General features: G+C 47.1%; 1 protein-coding gene across 1 annotated transcript; it reads right to left on the bottom strand.

The window, feature by feature from the left end:
* Positions 1-1421: 1421 nt before the first annotated feature.
* Positions 1422-23007, bottom strand: ATP1A3 (ATPase Na+/K+ transporting subunit alpha 3). The gene is made up of 22 exons (XM_074192692.1): positions 22885-23007; positions 22407-22466; positions 22025-22228; positions 21003-21116; positions 20496-20630; positions 20159-20276; positions 12738-13006; positions 11968-12166; positions 11687-11796; positions 10933-11067; positions 10023-10215; positions 7456-7631; positions 7204-7340; positions 6227-6377; positions 5676-5844; positions 5060-5214; positions 4642-4765; positions 3670-3815; positions 3332-3462; positions 2350-2451; positions 1803-1894; positions 1422-1523 (listed from the first exon to the last, which is right to left on the bottom strand). Exons 1-22 carry the CDS (start codon positions 22885-22887, stop codon positions 1495-1497), a joined length of 2952 nt encoding a protein of 983 aa, XP_074048793.1. The 5' UTR covers positions 22888-23007; the 3' UTR covers positions 1422-1494.
* Between the last annotated feature and the right edge of the window lie 297 nt (positions 23008-23304).

The following is a 23304-nucleotide window of genomic DNA, read 5'->3' as shown; positions in this document are numbered from 1 at the left end:
AAGATTCTGGCTTTTTAAGATTCTGGGATTTTACAACTTGAAGAGTACAGAGTCACAGGTTCTTATGGAGTCTGCAATTGAGATTTAGAGCTGGAAGAGACATTAGCTACCATCACGTCACCTCATCACTTTACAGATAAGGAAATATAGCCTTTGGAGATGAAATGACTGATCTAAAAACACCAGCTCATAATAATGACTGCTGGCATTTGTAAAGAATTTTAAGGAGAGTAAAATACTTTACAAAAAATATGTCATTTGAGTCTCACAACAGCTTAGGGATGTAGATGCTTTTGTGATCTTCATTTTTAGTGATGAGGAAACTGAGGCAGACTTGTGCAGTTACATAACCAGTAGACGTCTGAGGTTGGATAAACTCAGGGCTTCCTGACTCCCTGCCCATTGCTCTATCCCTAGTTTTCCAAATGGTGAGCTTTGAAAGGTTAAGGAGCTTGCCCAGGGTCACATAGCTAGGGAGTACAGTAGATAGAACACCAGCCCTGAGTTCAAATCCAGCCTCAGACACTTGCCACTTACTAGTTGTGTGATCCTGGGCAAGTAACTGAACCCAGATTGTTTAAATTCCAGGTTTATCTCCAGTTGTCGTGATTCACATCTGGTCACTGGACCCAGATGGCTCTGGAGGACAAAGTGAGGCTGGTGACTTAGCGCAGCCCCTCCCTCCCCCACTCAAACCCAATTCACTTGCATGTCATGGCATCACCTCCCTGACGTCATGATCTTCAAGAAGGAAGGATATCAACAAGAAGGTAGGATTTGAATCCGGATCTCCTAACTCCAAACAACTTACTTTAACCATTATATCCCATTGCCTCTATTCAGTTCGAGGAGTCTAGATTCTGATGTTCTAGGGTTCTCAGAGGCTGGAGTCTGGGATTTTAAGAATCTAAGAGTTCAGATTAAAAGGATTCTAGGATCTTGATGTTTAGGAATTTTCAATTTGAAGATGCTAATGTTCTCTGCCAATGTGGATCAATAACACCCCCAGGACATACCAACTCATGCCAAAGCATTCATGCCAGTCCAACCCCTTCCCCTCTCAGTGTAGTCTCTGAAAGCAATGATGACACGGAGACAGTCTCTTCTCTCTCTCCACCATATATTTTATACTTGTCCAGAACCAGAGAGATGGAGTCGGCCATTGAGAAATAAAAAAAGAGGGACAGGGAGAGAGAGCCAGAAAACGGAGAGAGGACGACAAGGACATGGGAGAATAGAGAGGAGTTGTGAGACGGAAGGGCAAGGAGAGAGAGACAGTAACACAGAGAAGGGTTATGGGGAGGAAAGCAAGCCAGGGAGAGTGGGGAGCAGGACGTAAGAACTTTGGGGGTGGGGGAGGCCGGGGGGCCGAAACCCGGCTAAGGGAAGAGAAGGCCCCTCCCCCCAGAATACAAAATGAGGGTGGGGGAGCTGGGGGATGGTTCTCTCCTGGGCTGGGGGGTGAGACTGGATGGGGCAGTTCTGGGAATGAGGTCAGTAATAGGTCTCCTTCTCCACCCAGCCTGGAAGAAAAGAGACAGATAGAATGAACCAGAGGCCAATGGAGAGAGAGAGAGACAAACAGACAGATATAGGTAACAAACAGACAGAGATAGTCACAATTAGATAGAAAAAAGGCAGGAGAGAAAATAGAAACCAGTCAAGTGAATTGGCTGAGCCTTCCTGGGTCCATCCCCATGACTCCTCCCCGCAGGTCTTCTGGTCCTGTCCTGCACCACTCCCAGCCCCAGGCTTCTCGGTAATGCTCCCAGACCCACCCCCATGCCAGCCCCAGCTCTCACCCCCGGGGTTCCTGCGCAGGATGAGCTTTCTGATTTCATCATAGACAAAGATGAGGAAGCTATAGGGGAAGGCACAGAACCACCAACTGGGCCTGTAGAGCCATCAGGGAAACACAGAGATGGGGAAAGAGGCAGAGACAGACCCAGGACAGGTGGAAAGGGAAAAATAAAGATGGGAAATAAAAGAGACAGAAGGATGAAGAGAGGGATGTGGAAAAAGATTAAGGATGAGATATTAAGGGGCAGAAAATGGAAGGGAAGGGAGGAGAAAAGGAGGAGAGAGAGAGAGTGATTAGTGATTAGTGATTAGCATCTGATCTAAGAGTGTTATTCATTAGTAAAGAGAGATCCCTGGTCCCTGGGATAGAGGAGGGGGCTTCCACTCAAGACTGAGACCAGAATCTGTAGGAGATTTGGGATCCCAAGGAAACTGAGAAGGAAGGAGAGTAGATCTCCTAAATTGGGTGTAAGAGACTGGGATTCAGTGGTATTATCAAGAGTGAAAAACCAAGGCTAGGGAGTATGCCAAAATGGGGGGAACACTCACTTGAGTGGGTACATGCGTAGGGCCACATCCATGCCAGGGCAGTAGGACAGGAAGGCGGCCAGCGCTGTCTCTTCAAACAACCCGAAAATCAGAATCTTGTTCCTGTGGAGGGGTAGAATTTAATGCGGAGCTGAGTAGGCAGAACCACTTTGAGGACACACACACACACACACACACACACACACACACACACACACACACACACAAGCATCCTCCCTCGCCATCCATTCCAGTAACCTTTTCACACATCTACACATTCAGACACAGTGACTCAGAGAGACCTACATCGAGACAGAGAATCAGGGAGGCAGAGCTACAGAAAAACAATCATGGATAAATCCAGAGTCATAGAAATAGATGAAGCCCGAGAAAAGGAAGATAGATTTAGGGACAGAGGTAGAGAAACCCCATGAGAGGGAGACAGAAATACCAAGTGACAGCAATGTAAGAGAAAAAAAAGGGGGGGGAAGATCCAGGGATGTACTTAGAGACAGACATGACAAGCCTAAGTCACAGGAAGAAACAGATGCAAACACACTCAGAGGCAGATTGAGAGACAGATCCCTCCTCATCTCTCCAGATGGTTCTCACCATCTTATTATACAAAGAGATAAGGGCAGCAAAGACATGGAGATATGGAATTGGAAAGAAACACAGATAAGAAGAGGAGGGGGAAGAAGAAGAGAAAGGCAAGGAGGAGAAGAGGGAGGGGAGAGGGAGAGAGAAACAAACATAAAAATAGGAAACCCCTGAGGAATGGGGACAGAGTGACCCAGAGCCAAACATAATCACAGAAAAAGATGGAGAAATTCTCAAGAAGACAGAGACACTCAAGAGATAGACCCAGAGACCAAGAAAGAAAGAAATCCAGGGATTGATAGGGAGACAGGCACAGAGATCAGAAGACAAGCCTGGTAGAGACACAGAGAGTGAGGAAGGCTGATCATGCCATGCCAGCCCCAGCCTGGTCCCCAGCCCTCACTTCATTCCCTGCTGGAAAACAGAATTCCTCCTGGTCTTGCAAATGATGAGATCTGCCCACTGCACAACCACAATGCTGACGAAGAAGGCTGTGTGACAGGTGAATTCCACTGACTTCCGCTGCTCATAGGTCTGAGGGAGAGATGGACAGAGGAGAGTCAGCCTCAACCCCCTTCCCTTTCATATTAACTCCATACCAAGAGTCTCGTCTCTTGTCCACCTCAGGGAGTCCCTCAAACCCCAGGCTCCCTTCACTTCACCTCTGCTCATGTTCTTCCCCTTCTCCAGAAGCATCCCTAGCTCCCCAGCCCATGACTTGGGAGCCCCCTCCTTACTCACCCACTGCTGCCCGTAGCTATCTTCAAGGTCATTGACAGTTCGGTCATCCCAGTTGAGTCGAATACCCACAAGGTTAGAAGGCAAGAAGCCATTCTCCGCCAGAATTACAAAATAGGCAAAGAAACCACCCAGAGCCTGGATCATTCCTGCAGGGGACAGAAGAAAGGGGGTTCAAGAGCTGGGTTACCTGAACCCCTTCTGTCTTAGAATTTAGAGACTGGTGGGACCTGGGGAAGACTAAACCCTAGTGTGGCATTCCATTTTACAGATGAGAAAACTGAGGCTCAGAGAAGTCACCCAGGGACCTAGGTTGCCCTGAGATCACACACATAACAAGAATCATATCAGGAATAAACCATCCTAGGCTCATCTTAGCTGGGTTACCTGAAGGGATAAGGCAGGCAAACAACAGGCATTTATTAATTGTATTCAAAACTTTTATGCTAAACACTGGAGATACAAAGAGGCAAAAAGAGGCCTTTTACTCTAAAGGGGGAGATATAAGTAATAATACAAATAACACAAAATATAATGATACAAAAAAGTTGTAAACAAAACGATCTGCTAAACATGCTCCGTGTTAATTTGTCTGACCCCCTCAATAACCTCCGCAATAATGGAATTATCATTATACCCATTTTGTGGATGAGAGCTTAAGTGATTTCCCCAGTCATACAGCTATTTAGCTGTCTGGGGCAGGATTCCAATTCAGGTCTTCTAAGTCCAAATTTAAGAACTCCAGTCATTATGTCACTTCACCTGAGGCTCACCCCTGTGGAAGGTTACCTAAAGGCTGTTTAAGTTGATGTGAGTCACCTGAGGAAGTCTTATCTGAGAGGGGTCACTTAAGGGGGGGGTCTCTTGCCTAAGATGGGTCACCTGAGATAGTAACCTGAGGCAGCAGCCCAGGGGCTTCAGATGCTCTAAATCTGGCATCCAAGGGACCTTTTGCAGGCAGATCTAACTTCTTACCTATCTGTCCATATGCCATACTAATGAGCCTCTCATTCACTAGCTTGTCTGTCCTTGGATTTCGGGGCTGTCGCTTCATGATGTCACTCTCAGCAGCCTCATAGGCCAGGGAGATGGCAGGGACCTGTCCAGGAAAGAGAAGGGAACCACCTCAGTGAACATCCACCTTAGGTAATCTAAGAAAGGAGGTCTCACCTGAGATCACCTTGAGAAGCCTCCCTAATTTGGGTAACCCAACAAAGACCTGAGAAAGGTGACTTAATGGAGTCCCTCCTAAGCAAGGTACCCCAGCACCCTCCTCTGAGCTCAGCACCTTTAAGGGACTTTTAGGTAGACCCACCCCATAACTACTAGTCATAGACCACAATGAGTCTATGTTCCCCACGGCTCCTTGAGGAAGCTAAGCAGAATGTCTCACCATATCTGTGCCCAGGTCAATGCAGAGGATGGTGATGGTTCCCAGGGGCAGGGGGATGTTTGCCATGATGAAGAGAAGGAAGGGGGTAATCTCAGGGATATTGCTAGTCAGGGTGTAGGCAATGGATTTCTTCAGGTTGTCGAAGATCAGTCGGCCTGAGGGAAAGAGTTCACGGGGTCAAACCAGGCAGTCACCTGCCTTCCTGAGGGGTGAACTTGCCCTACCATTGGGGCAAAGGAGCTTGCCCCTTTGGCAGCCCCTTACTCCTTTATTTCTCCTTCTCCCAATAGTCCTGAAATTCTTGTTTTCTTATCTCCCCTGAGGTGTCAATTCCTATGGAGAATGGGGTAGGGGACCAATGAGGGAGGCTCAGCCTCCTAAAGAACCCAATTCATGTCTAAGCACATAGAAGCCCAGAATGGAATGGTCCTTTTGAATCATTCATCTAGTCCTTTCCTTTTACAAGGAAGGAAACTCGGGCAACCCAAAAAAGGGCCCCCAAGGATGCAGAATCAAACAACAACAGAGTCAGAGATGACCTTACATTTTGCAGATGAGGAAACACAGTGAGTCAGTTGGAAACTCTCAGCCTCCAGATCCCCAAACCCGTCCTTACCTTCCTCCACACCAGTGACGATGGAAGCAAAGTTATCATCCAGTAAAATCATGTCAGCTGCCTGCTTGGAGACGTCGGAGCCAGCAATGCCCATAGCTACACCAATATCCGCCTTCTTAAGGGCAGGTGAGTCATTCACACCATCCCCAGTCACTGCTACAATAGCACCCTGTGGGGAATAGGGTGAGGGGAGGGAGAGGTAGGCAGGTCCTTGTCTCTTTTAGGGACTCAGTCTTCCAGAGCCTGGGTCTCTCTTTTGGACCCAGGCATTTAGACCCAAGGATCAAATATTCCTGAGGGCTTAGTTATACAATGTCCGGGATGGGATGCTTTTAGAGTATTAGTTATCCCAGAATCATACATTTCACTTGTCCACTTGTCTCAAGAGTCCAGAATTCTGTTCTTCCATCCCCAGGTAGCTAGATCACCACCCACTAGTATTCACAGTCTTTATTTTTCTCAGAGGGCCGGTCATCTGGGACTCAAGGCCATGCTCCCTTGGTGACTCGGGCCTCCTGACCTCCCGAAGGCTCAGGTATCTAAGTTCTTACCTGTCTCTGGCAGCCTTCTACAATGATGAGTTTCTGTTGTGGGGAGGTTCGGGCAAACACAATTTCTGTGTGGTTCTGCAAGATTTCATCAATCTGTTCTGAGGAGAAATCCTTCAGGTCTGTGCCATGGATCACACAGGCTTTGGCATCCCTGCACAGGCACAGAAAGTAGGTGAGGGATGTCCCTTTCTAGGGCCAAGGCAGGAGAGGAGAGAGTGACTGAAGGGGACACAGTGTACAATGAGGGAAACAGAGAAAGGTAGGGAGGAACAGAGAGAAAGAGAGAGAGAGAGAGAGAGAGAGAGAGAGAGAGAGAGAGAGAGAGAGAGAGAGAGAGAGAGAAGGAGGAGGAGGAGGAGGAGGAGGGGCAAACAAGGAAAGACTGACAAATCAATGAAAGATAAAAAGAAAAGAGGTAGATAAAGAGGTGGATAAGGGTAAATAGGACCCCCAGACAGATCAGAGATAGGAGAGAAATATAAAGCTAAACTTGAAAGCAACCTCAAATACCAACTTGTATAACCTCTGTTTCTAATAAAGAACCCCCTCCCCAAGACCCAGAGAGATTAAATCATTTGACCAAGTCCACACTTGGGGGTTGAGGCATGGATTTGAACCCAGAACATAGGTATTATTGAAAGACAGAGACATAGGACAGAGAGACAGGAAGAGAGATAAGGAGGCAGAGAGACAGAGAGAGGAAAAGGACAAAGAAATGGAGGATAAGAGAAGAGAGAGAGAGAGAGAGAGAGAGAGAGAGAGAGAGAGAGAATGAGAAGGTGAGAAGGTAAGGATAAAACACCATAACACCACATAGAGAGGAAGCTGGAAGAAGACTCAGAAGACTAAGCTGGGCAGAGAGAATGACATGAGGTAGATACTGCCACATCATCAGAGGGAGACCTCAGGAAGATGACAGGGATAAAGTAAATAGGGCAGAGGTGGTGGGTCCAGGATAAAGTGGTTGGTTGCTTCACCTGGGATTGACCTGGCTCACAGGGATGTTGAGCCTGGCAGCAATGTCCTCCACAGTCTCATTGCCTTCAGAAATGATCCCTACACCCTTGGCAATAGCTTTAGCTGTGATGGGGTGGTCGCCAGTTACCATGATCACCTGTAGCAAAAGAGGAAGTAGAGTTAATGGCCACTCTTTCCCTTTCACTCTGCCCTTCACCCCCCAGGAATTCAAGTATTCTGGTTCCTCCCACTCACGGCCCCTCCTGGCTCACCTTGATGCCAGCACTTCGACATTTTCCCACAGCATCAGGGACAGCAGCTCTGGGTGGATCAATCATGGACATGAGGCCGACGAAGCAGAGATTGTCAGTGGTGAAGTTGACATCATCACAGTCAAAAGCAAAGCCCTTGGGGAACTGTTCCTCAGGTAAGTAGTAATGGCAGAACCCTAGCAGGGCCAGAATAGATGGTTAGAATTTAGGATCTGGTGCCACCTCCCCTATCTCAGGATCTACATCCCAAAACATGGAATTTGGAAGTCATTAGTTTCTCCATCTTTCAACCTTCTGGTATCTCAACTCCCAATATCCACTCTCTTCTCCCTTCTTCCCAACCTCCATATCCCACTCCAGTCCTCAATATTTCTATTTCCAATGGTCCTCCTCCCACCCCCATTTCATTCTCCTAAAACATTAAGGTTGACAGAGGTCCTTTCTCATAGCCACCCTGAGAAACTGTGAAGATGGTCATCTTCGTTTTGTAGATGGGGAAAACGGAAAATAAGAGCAATTTGCCCAGAGTAAGATGGTGAATATCACACCTAGGACACAAAGCCCGGGCAAGGGACTCCAAGGGGCTCTAATACTCCCCTCAGTATTCTCTTCCTCTAATCCTCAATTCTTTATCTTCCTAATCCTACAAGTCCCCAACTATCTTATCCCTATAGCCCCCCCAATTTCCCAACTCCTCCATCTCCCAACTCTGCAGTGCCATAAGCTAGCTATCTCTTCAGTCCCCCAACTCTGATGCCCAAGATTCTTAATTCATCCTCCTCAAGCACTGCATAGCCTTCAGGTCCCTAATTCCTTATGCCTTAGACCCTCAATTCCTTAGTATCCCCAACTTCCCAATTCTTCATTCATCTAGGTTTCCAATCCTTTAACTTATTTAGGTTTTTGCAAGGCAAGTAGGGTTAAGTGGCTTGCCCAAGGCCACACAGCTAGGTAATTATTAAGTGTCTGAGACCGGATTTGAACCCAGGTACTCCTGACTCCAGGGCCGGTGCTTTATCCACTACACCACCTAGCCACCCCTACGCCATCTAGCCGCCCCTATGCCATCTAGCTGCCCTATCCTTTAACTTCTAATCCCCAAGTCCCTCACCTTCCAGTTCTAACCCCACATTTCCCCAATTTCTCATGCACCCAGTTACCCAGTATTCTCTTTCAATTCTTTCTCTTAGTCTCCAACTTCTCTTTCTCCAGCTTCCTAATTTCTCACCTCCATAGTCTTCTTCTGATCCCCCATCCTTCCACATCCTTCAATTCCCTAAACTTGTCTCCCTACTCTTCCAATCCTTACCTTTCCATCCTCACTCATTCCACCAATCCCTTATTCTCTCCACTTACATAACCACCACCACCTTCTGCAGGCCCTCAGCATCTGTCCCCCAAGGTTATTGAAATAACACAGCTTCTTCACCTTGTCTCAGATCTCTCCCCTCACTGCTGATAATATGGTTTTCCCTAAATGCAGATCTGGTTATGTGACGTCCCTACTTTACAAATTCTTGCAGCTTCCATTTGTTTCTAGAATCAAATACAAACTCATCTGTTTACTTTTAAAGGTTTCACACCTTGCTTGCAAGCTATCTTTTAAACCTTATTTAACATCATTCCATTTCCATTCCACTTCTGCAAACTGCCCTTCTCATATACAACAGTCCATTTCTTATCTCCATGTTTTTTACTAGCTGTCCCCTGGGCCTAGAATGTGTTCCCTCCCCACCTTTACCTCACAAAATCTCTTTCCTCCTTCTATATTTAGCTGAATAACCTGAAACTTTTTTGGGGAACCCCAATCTGCTTAACACCTTCCCTCCCTAGCCACTTTGCATTTCCCTAATTTGTACAGGGAATATATAAATATATTTATATATGAAATTGTTTCCCTCATAAGAATGTGGGCTCCTTGAGCATAGGGATTATTCCCATCTTTATATTCATATTCCCAGTTTCTAGCACAGCCTAGGGCACACAGTATGTGTTTGAAAAAAGTTTCTCTGGAGGCAGCTAGGTGGTACAGTGGATAGAGCACCGGCCCTGGAGTCAGGAGTACCTGAGTTCAAATCCGGCCTCAGACACTTAATAATTACCTAGTTGTGTGGCCTTGGGCAAGCCACTTAACCCCATTGCCCTGCAAATAAGGAAAAAAGTTTGTCCCCCCAAATGCTCTTTTTCTCTTCTCCTCCAAGTTGTATCCTTCAGTCCTTGGTTGATTATCTCCAATTTATCCTGTCTAGATCTTGTTAGTACATAATTATTCCCATGCTGTTCCCCATATATGCATTATACTGTGAAGTGAGTAAGAACTATTTTTTTGTCTTTCTTTGCATCCCCAGAATTTCTCAATGACTGACACATAGTAGGTAATTACTGATTTGACTACAATTCCTCATCTTTCCAATCTCCTGTTCTTCCAATTCTCCATTTCCAGCCTCCTCATCCCATTTCCCACAATATAGAACACTCCCCCCTCCCCCTTCACCCTCCACCCAGTCAACTCCCATTTCCTTGATGCTGAAGTGGGAAGTGGAAACATGGGCTAGGCTGAGCCATACCAAGCACCCGTTCGCCCAGCCCGCCCAGCTCCAAGTAGGCATTCTGGAACGCCTCCTTGAGTTCATCATCCAAGGTCTGCTCTTTGCCCTGAAGCAGAATGGTGGAGCATCTGTCCAAGATCCTCTCAGGGGCACCCTTCATCACCAGCAGATAACGATTGTCATTGGGGTCCTCTGTCTCGTGGATGGAAAGCTGGAAAGGTCCAGTGAACAAGTCAGGGAGGGCACTTGGTGTGTACACACTCCTCATTACATCAGTCCTCCTCTCTCCACACCTCACTCTTTGGTATGTCTTTCCATCCATTTACCTCTCTCTTTTTTAGTTTTTGTCTCATTCTTCATCTCCTTGTCTATCTATCTGTATCTCTCTCCCTTTTCCTATCTCACTGTCTCTGCATCTTTGTCACTCTCTGCATCTTGACTTTAATTTTGTCCGTGCAACCTCCTCTGTCTTCCTGGCTTTTTATTTCCCTTCTTCTCTATCTATGTATCTTGATCCTTCTTCTTCTGCCTATATTTGTGTGTGTGTGTGTGTGTGTGTGTGTGTGTGTGTGTGTGTGTGTGTGTCTCCATCTACCGTCTTGGAGGAAAGAATTCTGGGCTGGTTAGGGAAAAGGAAAGGGAGTCAGGACACCTGCATTTTAAGCTTTGTTTTTCCTCCTTGACTGGATATGATGTTGGACAAGACATTTTCTTCTTCTTTATCTGTCTGTCTATCTATCTATCTGTCTGTCTGTCTGTCTATCTATCTATTTATCTATTTGTCTATCTATCCAATATCAAATGGTTCCATCAAATACTATGAAATATCTACCAGACACTATCAGATAGTATCAGAAGCGTCAGGGTAAATTTGAAGTCTTCCTCCTTTCGTTACTGGTGGAATTGAAAGGGATCAATCCTTACATACCTGGTATTTGTTGGTGGAGTTGAAGGGGATCTCAGCCACCTTTTTGTTCCTCTCTCGCATCAGTTTCACGGAGCCAGATGACAACTCAATGCATTTCAGAAGGGCTGACTCGGAAGCATCTCCTGCCACATCCCTCTGCATGAAGGATAGGGGTGGGAGAACAGAGAAGGGGAAAGGCCAATGGCAACAATTACTAGATTAACCCGGTGGTATTGGAGATGGAAGCAAGAAATAAGGCAAGAGACCCAATCCAAGGGAAGGTGCTAGGGAAAACCAATTATGACTTATGGGAACTAGGTCCTTGGAGTGAACCCCACAGCTGTATAGGCATAGATGAGCACAGCTAAAAGGGGATGAGGGGACTCATGTGGAAGGAGGTGACACCCAAGTGGACATGGGGGAGGAAAAGAATGACTGTCAAAACAAGGAAGGTCATAGGCAGAAAGGAATTGGAGCAGTGGAAGCTGTGGGAAGAACTCTAAATTTAGAGCACTGAAACCAGAATCATAGGACCTTAGTTTAAATCTTAATTCTGCCATTTACTGGTACTTCAGCAAATCATTCCAGCCCTTTGGAGCTCATTTACTTCTTTTGTAAAATGTGGGGATTGTATAAGATAACCTCTAATTCCAGTCATTTTTTTCTATGGATCCATGACTAGTCTAAGGCCAGCTGGAAGGGGTTGGGAACTGGGTCTGAGAACCTCTAGGGAGTTGAAGAGGGCAAGGGGAGAAGATCCCTAGTCCAGTCCTACCTTAAGCACGGGTATGTTGTCCTGGCCTCCCTTGAAGACAGCTCGGTTGCAGAGACCAGCAATGTGGGACAAGGCCACCCAGGTGTGGGAGCTCTTGTCAAATGAGGTTCCTGTCAGGGGTGGAGGGAAAGATGTGGAGTCAGTATGGGGCTTAACCCTGTTCCCCAAATTGATATTTGAGAGTCAGTCTCCCTCCAGGTGCTATTATTACCCCAGATCTCTCTTGATATTTCCCTAGTTCCTCTGTTTCTCCCATGCCACAGCACCTGAGGCACACTTACCAGACTGGTCCTCAGTGGTGTCTGCCTCATGGATCTGGTTGTCAAACCACATGTGAGCAACTGTCATCCGGTTCTGGGTCAGAGTCCCAGTCTTATCTGAGCAGATGGTGGAAGTGGAGCCCAGGGTCTCCACAGCCTCTAGATTCTTTACCAGGCAGTTCTTCCGGGCCATGCGCTTGGCAGTCAGTGTCAGACACACCTGGAGGTGAGGGAGATGTTGGCGTCCAATTTCCCAGACCCTGACCCCACAAGGAACCAAGACATCCACTTCTGCAGGTACTCTCCTCTTGGGGACACTAATGTCTAGTTGGTCTTCTCAAAGACAATGTCCTTGTCTTATTGTAAATCCAGAATTTTCACTCACCAAGGGAAAGGTCCTTCAGAGGATGAAGTCTGTGCCACTGGGACCCAGACATCCTATTCCCTGCCCTCCTAATCCCTCCCAATATCAAGTATAAAGTTCCCTAGACTTGGACCCTCTCAGGAATTCAGACATCTTGTCCTAACAAATACTACTTCTTGGAGATCCAGGCTTATAGTTACATAATCTATCCCTCTAAGGAGCCAATATGTCCATTCCCCTAACCACTCTCTCATCCGACTTCTCATCCCCCAAGTGACCCATATGGCCTAATCCTCCAGTCCTAATTCTTCATGTCTAATGGCATCTATCCTTCTGACTCCCATCCTGAAACAAGGGGACCTAGTTCTCCAACCCCCTACCCTTTCAGGGACCCAGGTAACCTAAAGCCCTCAGAGGAAACCCTTACAGTGACAGTGGCCAGCAGACCCTCGGGTACATTGGCCACAATGATGCCGATGAGGAAGATGACAGCCTCAAGCCAGGTGTAACCAAGGATGAGAGAGAGGATGAAGAAGGAAACGCCCAAGAAGACAGCCACGCCTGTGATCAACTGGATGAAGTGTTCTATCTCAATAGCAATTGGAGTCTTGCCCACTTCCAGACCTGAGGCTAGAGTTGCGATTCTGCCCATGACAGTCCGGTCACCTGTGGCCACCACCACACCACGAGCTGTGCCTGAAGTTCAAACCAATCAGTGAGAGAATGGATGTACAGAAGTAGAGAGGGGTTCCATTGAGGGAAGCAATCTCAGGGAAAGGAGAATGGGGGAACTCAGGAAGGGGAGAAGGTTCACTGCTGGGGTAGGGGCTCAGGAAGGATTTGAGGAGTTCGGGTAGAGGATGAGGGAGGTCATTTAATGAAGGGGAGGAAGGCAAAGTTAAGAGGTAGGGGAAACAATGAGGGGAGTGGGGCAAAGTGGTTCAATAAGATAAGAGCCTTTACAAGGGCATGGAGGACTTAGTAGAGGGATGGGAGACTCAGTGAGAATATTGGAGCTCTCGTGAGCAAGACAATGGAGAGGGGGAAGTAAGGAGATGGGGGCTCAGGGAGGGAATGGTAGTGTTTAATAAAAAAATGGAAATTCAATGGGAATGTGATGTCACTCTAAGTTGATCTAGAGTTTCAGTATGAGTACTGGAAGCTCAGTGAAGAAGATATGTTCAGTGATGGGGGTCAGTTGGGCAATAATGAGGCTCAGAGGTGGACTGGGGACTCATTGGTGAAGTAGGAGCTCAATATAGGGCTATGAACTCAGCAGTGGAAAGGTTGATTCAGTGAAGGGCATGGGGTTCAATGAAAGAGATATGAATTTAGTTAAAAGGTGAGGATATGTGAGGGGAATGAGGCAAAGAGATTCTTCATGAGAGTATGGAGGTTGTAGTAGGGTCATGGGGGCTCTGTGAGGGGATGAGAGACTCAAGGAGAGATTGGAGCTCTAAGAAGGGAAGGACTCAGGGAAAGGCATGGGAGACCCAGCAACAGTGGGGCTGGTCAGTGAAAGGGATGGTAGTTCAGTAAGAACATGATGAATCTGTGAAGTGGGCTGGAGGTACAGTGGGGAAATGGGGAGCTCAGTGAAGAGGATGGAGTTCTGTGAAGGGGAGAAAGTAGAATAAACCAACCAATGGTAAGGCTCAATGGGAGGACTGAGGATTCAGCAGAGGAAATACAGGACTTATTGAAAAGGATGTGGTTCAGTGAGGTGATGGGTAATGATGAGAGAGTGATGGGCAATGATGAGACTTGGTAGTATGCTGCATACTTAATGAGGGAATAGGGCTCCGGGAATGAGCTAAGAATTTAATAGGGGAATGGGAGGCTTGGTGAAGGGAGGGGGGTTAGTGAGATGTTGGGGGTTCAGTAAAGGGTATTGGAGAATTAGAAAATTGGGGATAAGTATTAGGCTCATTGGGGAATTGGGGGATCAGTGTTGGCTGGGAATTCAGTAGGAAAATGGGTGAGTCAGTGAAGGGGATGGAGGTTTTACAAGGATGATGAAGACTTAATTAAAAGAAGAAGTAATTGAGGGGAATGAAACAGTGGGGTTTCGGTGGGAGGATGGGCCTTCCAGAAAGTCTGACTGGGGCTAAAGAGGAGGATGGGTCTTAGTGAAGGCATGAGTCATCAGTGAGTAAGATGCTAGCTTAATTTGAGTAACAAGGACTCTGAGGGGATGGTGGAGAGAATGAGAGAAATGGAGGCTCACTAGGGAGAACAGGGAATGAGTCAGAGGAATTAGGGACTTAGGAAATGGAGAGATCAATGATAGGAAGAATTGTTTGTTGAGGAGGATAAGGGTTCAGTTAGGGCATGGATGGAATGGAGGAATAGGGGCTTAATTGAGACATAGGGGATGAGTGAGAAGGAAAGTCATCCATAAGGCATGAGGTTTAGTGAGGGGGACGGGGTCCATGAGAGGACAGGGCTTTATGAAAGCATGGGGTCTTACTGGGGAAGATGGGAGCACAGTGATAGGGGAGTTGGAAGAACTCAGTGAAAAATGGAGTTTCAAAGCGGATGGAGTCTCCCTGAGAAGATGAGAGCTCAATGAGCAGAATAAAGGTAGGGGTAGAGGTGAAGGATGAGGAGGAGAAAAGGTGACTGGGTAAGGGAAGAGGGACTTAACTGTGTAACAGTAAGTAGGTTGAGGGACCACTCTGGGGGGAGGAGGGCGAAGGAAGGGAACTAGGAACTTGGGGAGGAGATAGACCAATGGGAAAATTAGAGGTTCACTGAGGAAGATGGAAGCTCAGTGAATGGATATAACTCAGTGGGCTGAGAGATGAATTTAGTAGGACATAAATTCTGTGACAGGATAAGGTGTCACTGAACAGATGGAGGATTCAGTGAAAGGGATAATGGCTCATGGTCGGCCTCCATAAAAGCATGGGAATGGAGGGATGTAGGTTGTGAAATTGATAAGAGGAAGATTTGCTTAATGAGGTCATGAGAGTTCATCAAGGGAGTCAGAAAGAGGGGAAGGGCTCAGCGAGATGATGAGTATTGTGAGAGAATGTGAGGCTCAAATGAGAGGCTAGGAAATTCAGTAATGGAAATTTAGGGGCTCAATAAGAAACATAGGAAGCCTAGTAAGAGAGAATGAGGGTTCAGCGAGGAGATTAAATGTCAATGTAGGTATGGGGACAAGGTGACAGTGATGGGTTCAGAGAGGGCATTGAGGGTATAGCAGGGGCTGAATGAGAAAAATGGGGCCTCACTGAAGGATCAGTGAATATGTGGATCTGGGTCTTCCTCATGTATTAGAGAAAAGTGAGGAGGAGGATGCCTCATTGAAGGGAATACAGGCTCAGTGAAGGTAATGCTGGCTCAGTGAGTAGAATGAGGTCTCAGAGAAGGAATAAAGTTCAATCAGAGGGATTAGGGGCTCAATGAGGGAATAAAGGGATCACTGATAAAGGGACAGGTTCAGTGAGAAAGCTGGGAGCTCAGTGAAAGGGATGGGAAGCTCAGTAAGAGAAAGGAAGCTAATGAAAGAAATGAAATCTGAGAGGATAGGGACTCAATTAGGGGATGAGAAGCACATTACATGTGGGTTAATTGGGGCTATAAGGTTCTGTGAAGGAAATGGGTGCTCAGTGAGAAGAATGAGACACTCAGTGAAGGAAATGGGGGGGGGTGTGGTCAAAGGAAGGATGAGGAGCTTAGCAAAGTGGCCTAGAGAACAGTGGGGAGAGATGGAACTTCATCAGGGAGGCGCTGTGATGGGACGGTGGGACTCAGCAACTGAATGGAGGAATCACAAGACAAATGGGTCTCAATGGTAGAGCTGTAAGGGGAATGAGGGGGTTCAGTCAGAGGGATGAATGTTTTAGTGTTTGGAAAAAGAGAACATAAATATTAGGGATGTTAGGGATGAAAACCAAGTGAAGAGAATATAGACTCAGTGAAGGAAAAGCCATCTCAGTGCATGAAGTTAGGGCTTGGGGAAAAGATTAGTCTTTAAGTGAAAGTGATGGTGAAGGAGAAATACTTTGGAGTCAGAGGACCTGGATTCCATTTCCAATTCTAATTCTAACTAAATGTGTGATCTTGTAAACATAACCTCCTTGGATCTTAATCTCCTCATTGGTAAAATGAGACTTGAATTTCTTGGATCTTGGTTTCTGAGATCTTTTCATCATCTATGATCCTATGATTTCAGTGAAGAGGATGAAAGCTTAGTAAGGGGAGATTGGGGAATCAGCATGGGAGACTTCAGGAGGAAATGAGAATTCAATGAAGGAAGTTCAGGCTCAATAAGAGTTATAGGGTTGTAAAAGTATTAGGATTCAATGAATGAAAGTGTCATAGAAGTGTGGGGGCTTAGAGGGAGAGTGGAAAGTTCAATGAAGGGGATGAGGGTTTAGTGACATGAAGGGTTCAGCCATAAGAATGGGCTTTGGTGGAAGATAGATTTTATGGCAGAATAGGAATTCAGTGAGAAGTTCTGGGGAGCTCAATGAGGGAAATAGGGAGTTTGGTAAATGAAAGGAATTCAAGGAGGTTTAGTTGGGAGGATAAGAAGCACAATGGATCAGAGCAGGAAGAGGAGATGGGGTATGGTTCTAAGTGGCTGTTCAGTGAGGGACATGGGGGCTGAGCAATATCAGAAAGGAAAATGGATTAATGCAGGGAAATCCAGTTATGGAGACTCGATGAAGGGATGGGAATCAATTAAGGTAGTGGGGGTTGAGTGATGGGGATGGAGATCAGTAATGGATTTGTTGGGAAGTGGGAGCTCAGTCAAGGAGATACACTCAGTAAGGGAGCTGGGGGTATATTGGGCAAATGGGGGCTCAATGGAGATTAAAGGGGGCAGGTAAGTGGTGCAGTGGATAGAGCACTGGTCCTGGAATCAGGAGGACCTAAGTCCAGTTCTGGCCTCAAACACTCAATTGCCTAGCTGCTTGACCTTGGACAAGTCACTTAACCCCACTGCCTTGCAAACCGTGCCCCCAAAAAAAGAAATAAAAAAGAAACTCACATAAGTGAGAGGAAAAGGGGCTTAGTGATGGTGGTAATTGTGATCAGTGAAGGTATATAGAAGCTAAGTTAGGGAGTGGGAGATATTGGGGAAGAGAGGGACTAGGGAGGTGATAGGAATTCAGTGAGGGAATTAGAGTTCAATGAGGTATGTGAAAGCTCAATGAGGTTAAATGATGGGAATAGGGTCTCAGTGGCTATAATAGAAGATAAGTGAGGGAATATGAGGGTTCTGTGAAAGAGACAGAGAATCAGTAAAGGAGAAGGGAGGCTCCTGGGGGAATGGGAAATAGGTAAGATAAATTGAAGATATGTAGAAGCATAGGAGCTCAGTGGAAGAGATCGAAGCCCAGTAAGGGGGACAGAAGTTAAGCGAGGAGGAAAGGGCCTCAGTGATAAACATGATGAATCAGCAAAGTGATATAGGGGGTCAAGGGAATGGAAGTTTATAGGGGGGAATGGGGATTTAGTGAGAATGATGGGAATTCAATGGGAGGATTAGAATGAATAGATAGAGTGATGGGAATGGAGGTCAAATGAAGAGTTGAGGGACTCAGTGAAGGCAATAGGGGATCCAGAAGAATGGGGGATTAGTGGAGGAATGAGAACTGTGGAGAAGAAAGGATTGAGTTGGGGCAGTGTAAATATTCATAAAGAGAAAGGTGAGAAGTGGGGTATTATTTGAGGCATTGGGATTCAGTGGTGGAATGGGGGTCAGTAGGTGAAATGGTAGACTTGTGGAGGGAATGGGAGCTCATTGGAGAAGGTAGGGGCTCAAAGGAGTATGAAGGTTAAGTCAGAGCATAGTTCAGTGATGGTGAAGGGGAATAGTGTGGAGAGTGTGGGATTAGTGGGGGAATGGGGACTTAGCTGGGGTAGGTACTCAGTGGAGGTTGTGGGGGATCAGTGAAGTGATGGATTAGTAGAGATGAGGGTTTATAATATAAGATGAGAGAATTCAATAAAGGAATATAAGACTCACTGAGGGAAAGGCTGACTTGTAGGAATTAAGGCTCAGTGATCACCATAAGGGATCAGTGAAAGAAATTGTAGATTGGTGGGGAGACTAGGGGATCACTGGAGAGCTTCACTTCGTAGCATGAGAGGGTAAGGTCCAGTGAAAGAATGGCAGCTAAGGGAAGTAACTAAGACTCAGGAAGGGAAGTGTGAAGGATATCATTAACAGATATTAACAGAAGCTCAATGAGGGAGAAGAGATTCAGGGAGTAGGGCAGAGATCAGGAATCCACGAGGAACTGGTGGTATTATAAAAGGGGATAGAGTCTCAATGAGGAGAAGAGTGCAGAGATGAGATGGTCAACTCATGGAAAGAATGGGAGACTCAGGGATAATGGAATCCAGTGTAAGGGTGGGATGCTCAGGGAGGGGGCAAAGGGATCAGTGATAGGCAGGACAAGTCAAGGATAAAAGGTAGAATGTTGAAGATGGGGACTCAGTGAGAGGAATGAGAGCTCAGTGAGAAAAAAGAGGATTAAATGAGGATGATAAGAACTTGGTAAAGAAACGTGGAGTTCAGCAACAGGGTAGGGATTCATGTAGGGGTCTATATAGGAAATGGTGAACACATGAGAGCTCTAAGTAATTCTGTCAGTCGATGAGCTCTCATTTGGTGCTAAGTGCGAAACACTGCAGGGAATAGGGTGGGGTTCAGGAAGAACCCCAAGAAGGGCCCTGGATTAGGGCTTAGTGAGAGAATAGAGCCTTGGTGGTGGACTGGGGATTTAGGAGGGCAATGAGAGCTCAGAGAAGGAGATGGGAATCAGTGAAGAGGAAGGAGTTTAGGGGAAAGTCAGGAAGCTCAGTGAGGAGGATGAGGCCTCACCTAGTATGAGGCATTATGAAGTAATCAGGATCTGGAGTGCTGGACTTGAAGCTAGAAAGACCTGGGTTCAAATTTCACCACAGTCACTTACTAGCTGCATTAATCTGAAGAAATTATTTTAATCTCTCTGGCATTAGTTTCCTTATCCATTAAATGGATATCATAATAGTAACTACCTCACAGGGTTGTTGTGGGAATTAAATTAGGTTATGCATATAAAGTGCTACATAAATGAGAATTATATTGTTATTATTGGTGATCAAGAGAGAAGGCTCGAAAAAGATGGGAGTTCGATCAGTGGTATAGGTTGATTGATGATGGGCATGGGACCTCAGGAAATGGGTTGGGATCTTGGAAAGAGTGATGAGAATGTAAGGGGGTCAGTGAGGCATCAATAAAAGAATAGTCAGTATGGTGAAGGGAGATGAGGGATTAAGTAAGAGGATTAGGGGTTCAGATGGGGTGAAGGCTCTATAAGGTTCAGTGAGGTGATATGCTCCAGAAAGGAGATGAGGGTTCGGTGAGGAAATTGGGCTCAGTAAGGGAAACTGGGTCTTAGAGAGTGGATAAGAGCTGTATGAAAGCATAAGGGTGGGGCTCAGTGATGGGCTGGCACATCAGGAAGGGGGATGGGGACACAGTAAATTGTCCAGGGGTTCAGTTGGGGGATGGCAGCTTAGTGAGGATTATGAAAGCTCAGTGAAGGACTTAGGGCTCAGTGTGTTGGAGGGGGGTTCCGTGTATTGAATGAAAGCTGAGTTAGGAGGATGGGGAGATCTTTGTGGGGAGGGGGCTAAATGAGAGTAATGGGGGGGTTATTGGGAGGATTAGGGTTCCAAAAACATGAGGACTCACTCATGAGGATGGAGGTTTGATGGTAGGATGAGGGGCTCAGTAAAGGAGGAGTTAGTAGAGTAGGATGCTCAAGTTATGCAGGTCCCATTTGCTTCCCTTCCTCCCTTTATTAGACCATGCCTCAATTTCCCCTAGGATGTTCCCACCTTCCACACAATTGGTGGAAAAGAAGGTGATGTTCCTGGTCTCCAAGGGGTTGTCATGTGTACAGTCTGGAGATCGGGTCTGGGGCTCAGACTCGCCAGTCAGAGAGGAGTTATCCACCTGTAGAGAAAAGTTCAGTCGATGAGGAGGGATCAGTATGCTTGAACCATTGATTCAGGAGGAAGGCCAGGTATCCCTGAAGAGGTAGGGAATGCCTGGACTCTAGGACTCTCACATGCTAGGGAGCTTGAGTCCCTGAGGGACTGGGGGCTAGGACACCTGAATCCAGAAGGGATCTGGAAGTGGGAAGGAGAGGCTTCTCCTGAGGCTCTGGCTCACCTTGCAACCATGTGCTGAGATGATCCGGAGGTCAGCTGGAACTCGGTCCCCACCCTTGATCTCAATAAGGTCACCGACAACCACTTCCTCTGCATTCACCTGCATCTTTTCTCCCTCTCGGATCACCAGGGCTTGCTGCAGGAGACATGGGGAGGAGGGGAAGGACAGGTAGGGAGAAGTCAAAACCCTTTCATATCTGGTCCTGCCAATAACCTATGGCCTTACACTAGATATAGATCTCTCTCTGGGAGTCTTCCAACCTCTGTATGAGTCTTCCCTTGTCCTATATGCACCACATCCATCTCTAGCCACCACTTCAAGGTTCACCCATTTCTAACCAGGCTCCATTTTTAGCTTTACCTAGTCCAGACTGTCCCTTCCATTCTTCAACTAGTGCTCTAAGCTTCAACCACCAAAATCTCCACCTATCCCAAGATCAGAACCCCTGTCATAATTCAACCATGCTCAACATCCCTTAAGCCTACCCCAACCTCAAGAACTCCTGACCTGAGGGACCATGTTCTTGAAGGATTCCATGATTTTCGAACTCTTAGCCTCTTGGTAGTAGGAGAAGCAGCCAGTGATGATCACCACGGCAGCCAAGACGATACCCAGATATAGCTGAGGGAGGGAAGCCACTCATGGGTCACAGAAATGTCCCATTTTATATGCTTGGACCATGTTCTGTGTTTGCCCCATGACCATACCATGTCTCCTGAAAGAACAGCATTCCTAGTGTATTCCTGTTTTCTCACATCATGTCTGTTCATGTCCATGGATTGTCCTGTGTTCCATTATGTTCATGTGCTAGGTGAATGAGCATCCCATACCTCCTGCCTGTCCCAAGCATGCCATGTCACACATGTGGGGGACAGATCAGAGCAGAGAGAACTGGAAGATACCTAGAGGCTTCCCCTTCCAAATTCCTATTTTAAAGACAGGAAACTCAAGCCTAGCCTAGTGTGTGTTATCACTAGAACTTAGAACTGAACTCTTCCAAATCCAAATCCGCCATGCTCAACTAGTTCATACTCATAAGACCTTGTCCTGTCTCCTGTGTATATAGTATGTGTGAATACAACATATATGTACTATATGACAACACATCTGTGTTTCAGGTGTCCATGTGACTCACATGACTTCTCCCTACCTGTCCTAGTGTCCTTAGTGGCAGATCTGTGTCCTCTATTGTCTCCTAATTAATCATGTCCTTCATTCCCTATATACCAATTTACTGTGTGCTTTCTAAGAGTATCACATATCTCATGTTAAATGATACACGTATCAGACAGTTCCCCAATCCATGTGTGACATCAGTGAGTCACATGTACAAGCATGTTCCACAACCCATGTTCTTTGTGTGTTTCTCTCATTTGAGTCTCCCATATAGTCCATATTCTCCTGTGTCCCCTGGGCTACTGTGTCCCACACCCCTCTATATCCATCTTCCATGTGCCCTGCTTGTCCCTTGTGTGTATCTCCAGTATTTCATAAAGATCTTGTGTAATTTCCAGCCACCCGTCACTTACATTGTCTCCTGCAGGGTCGTCCTCAGTGCCTGCCTGGATACCATAGGCTAAGAAGCATAGAATAGCCCCGATCCATAGCAGGATGGAGAAGCCTCCAAAGAGTTGGCGGCAGAACTTGACCCATTCTGGAGTGGTGGGGGGAGGCGTGAGGGCGTTGGGGCCGTCTCGGGCCAGGATCTCCTGCGCTTTGCTGTGGGTCAACCCCTAGAGGACAGAGATCTCTAACAGTCCAGCCCGGACTTCAAGCCCCACCCCGCGGGGCCCTAGCTCTCTTTCAGAGAGTTCCCTCGGATCTGGGGGTTCCAGCTCCTGCTCCACTCCCTACCCTTTCCACGGTCCCCAGGCATCTGCCCCTCCTCCCCGGGCAGGCGGCAAGTCTTACCTGGACACAATCTGTGTTGTATTTCCGACAGACCTCTTCCACTGACATCTTGTGCTCTGTCTAGAGGATAGGAAATGGGGAGGTTCAATCAGGCCTACCCAGCCAAGAGGGCAGGGCCCAAAAGAAAGAGGGGGGGTCAGAAGAGGGAGCGGAGAAGGAGCTAGGAGGACACCCAGAGGGGCGGAGCCTCAGAGAGGGCACCCCTGATTTCATGGGTTTATAGATTTAGAACTCAAAGGAACTTTAGAACTCAAATCCTTCATTTTACAGATGGGGGAAAATGAGGTCCAGAGAGGCAACGAGACTTGTCCAAGGACATATAGTCAAGTTAGTGGCAGACCTGGATCTTCTGACTCCACTGCAGCACCAGGCTAGGGATGGGGGAAACTTGGGAGGGGTGGGCTCTGGAGGAAAGGAGGAGGACTCAGGGAAGGGCAGGGGTTGAGAAGACTGGCAGGCTCCAGGGGTCAAGGCTCACCATGGCCACCTCCTTCTTGAGGTCGTCCAGGTCCCGGCGTTCCTTGGGCGCCTTGCCCTTCTTGGGCGAGCCCTTGTCATCTTTCTTGTCCTGCGAGGTGGCGACACGATAGCTGTCAGAGTGGCCGCGCTGCGGGCGAGAGGAGGTGACAGGGAGGGACGCCCCCACAGCGCCCCGCGCCTCGCCCCCGCCGGCCTCAGCTCTATCCCTCCCAGGTAGACCATTTATTTATCTAGATGTCTCCTCAGATCGCCTCTCCCTTCTCGTTGTCTCTCCTGTAGTGCGTGTCTGTGTGTCTCTCTGGCTTCTGCGTCTGTGTGTCTGTGTGTCTCTCTGGTTTCTGCGTCTGTGTGTCTGTGTGTCTGTGTGTCTGTGTGTCTGTGTGTCTCTCTGGTTTCTGCGTCTGTCTGTCTGTGTGTC

Source organism: Macrotis lagotis, chromosome 1 (genome assembly GCF_037893015.1).
Source record: "Macrotis lagotis isolate mMagLag1 chromosome 1, bilby.v1.9.chrom.fasta, whole genome shotgun sequence".
NCBI classification, from domain to species: Eukaryota; Metazoa; Chordata; class Mammalia; order Peramelemorphia; family Peramelidae; genus Macrotis; species Macrotis lagotis.
Note: the sequence above shows the minus strand (reverse complement) of the source record. Positions and strands in the feature narration are given on the sequence as shown.

What these genes read in the sequence shown, in the direction of transcription:
- ATP1A3 (XM_074192692.1), bottom strand. An exon ending in ACGACCCTGCAGGAGACAAT is followed by an intron (nt 21,117 to 22,024) that starts GTAAGTGACGGG and finishes TCCCTCCCTCAG; the next exon opens with CTATATCTGGGTATCGTCTT. An exon ending in ATAGCTACGGGCAGCAGTGG is followed by an intron (nt 3,463 to 3,669) that starts GTGAGTAAGGAG and finishes TCTCTCCCTCAG; the next exon opens with ACCTATGAGCAGCGGAAGTC.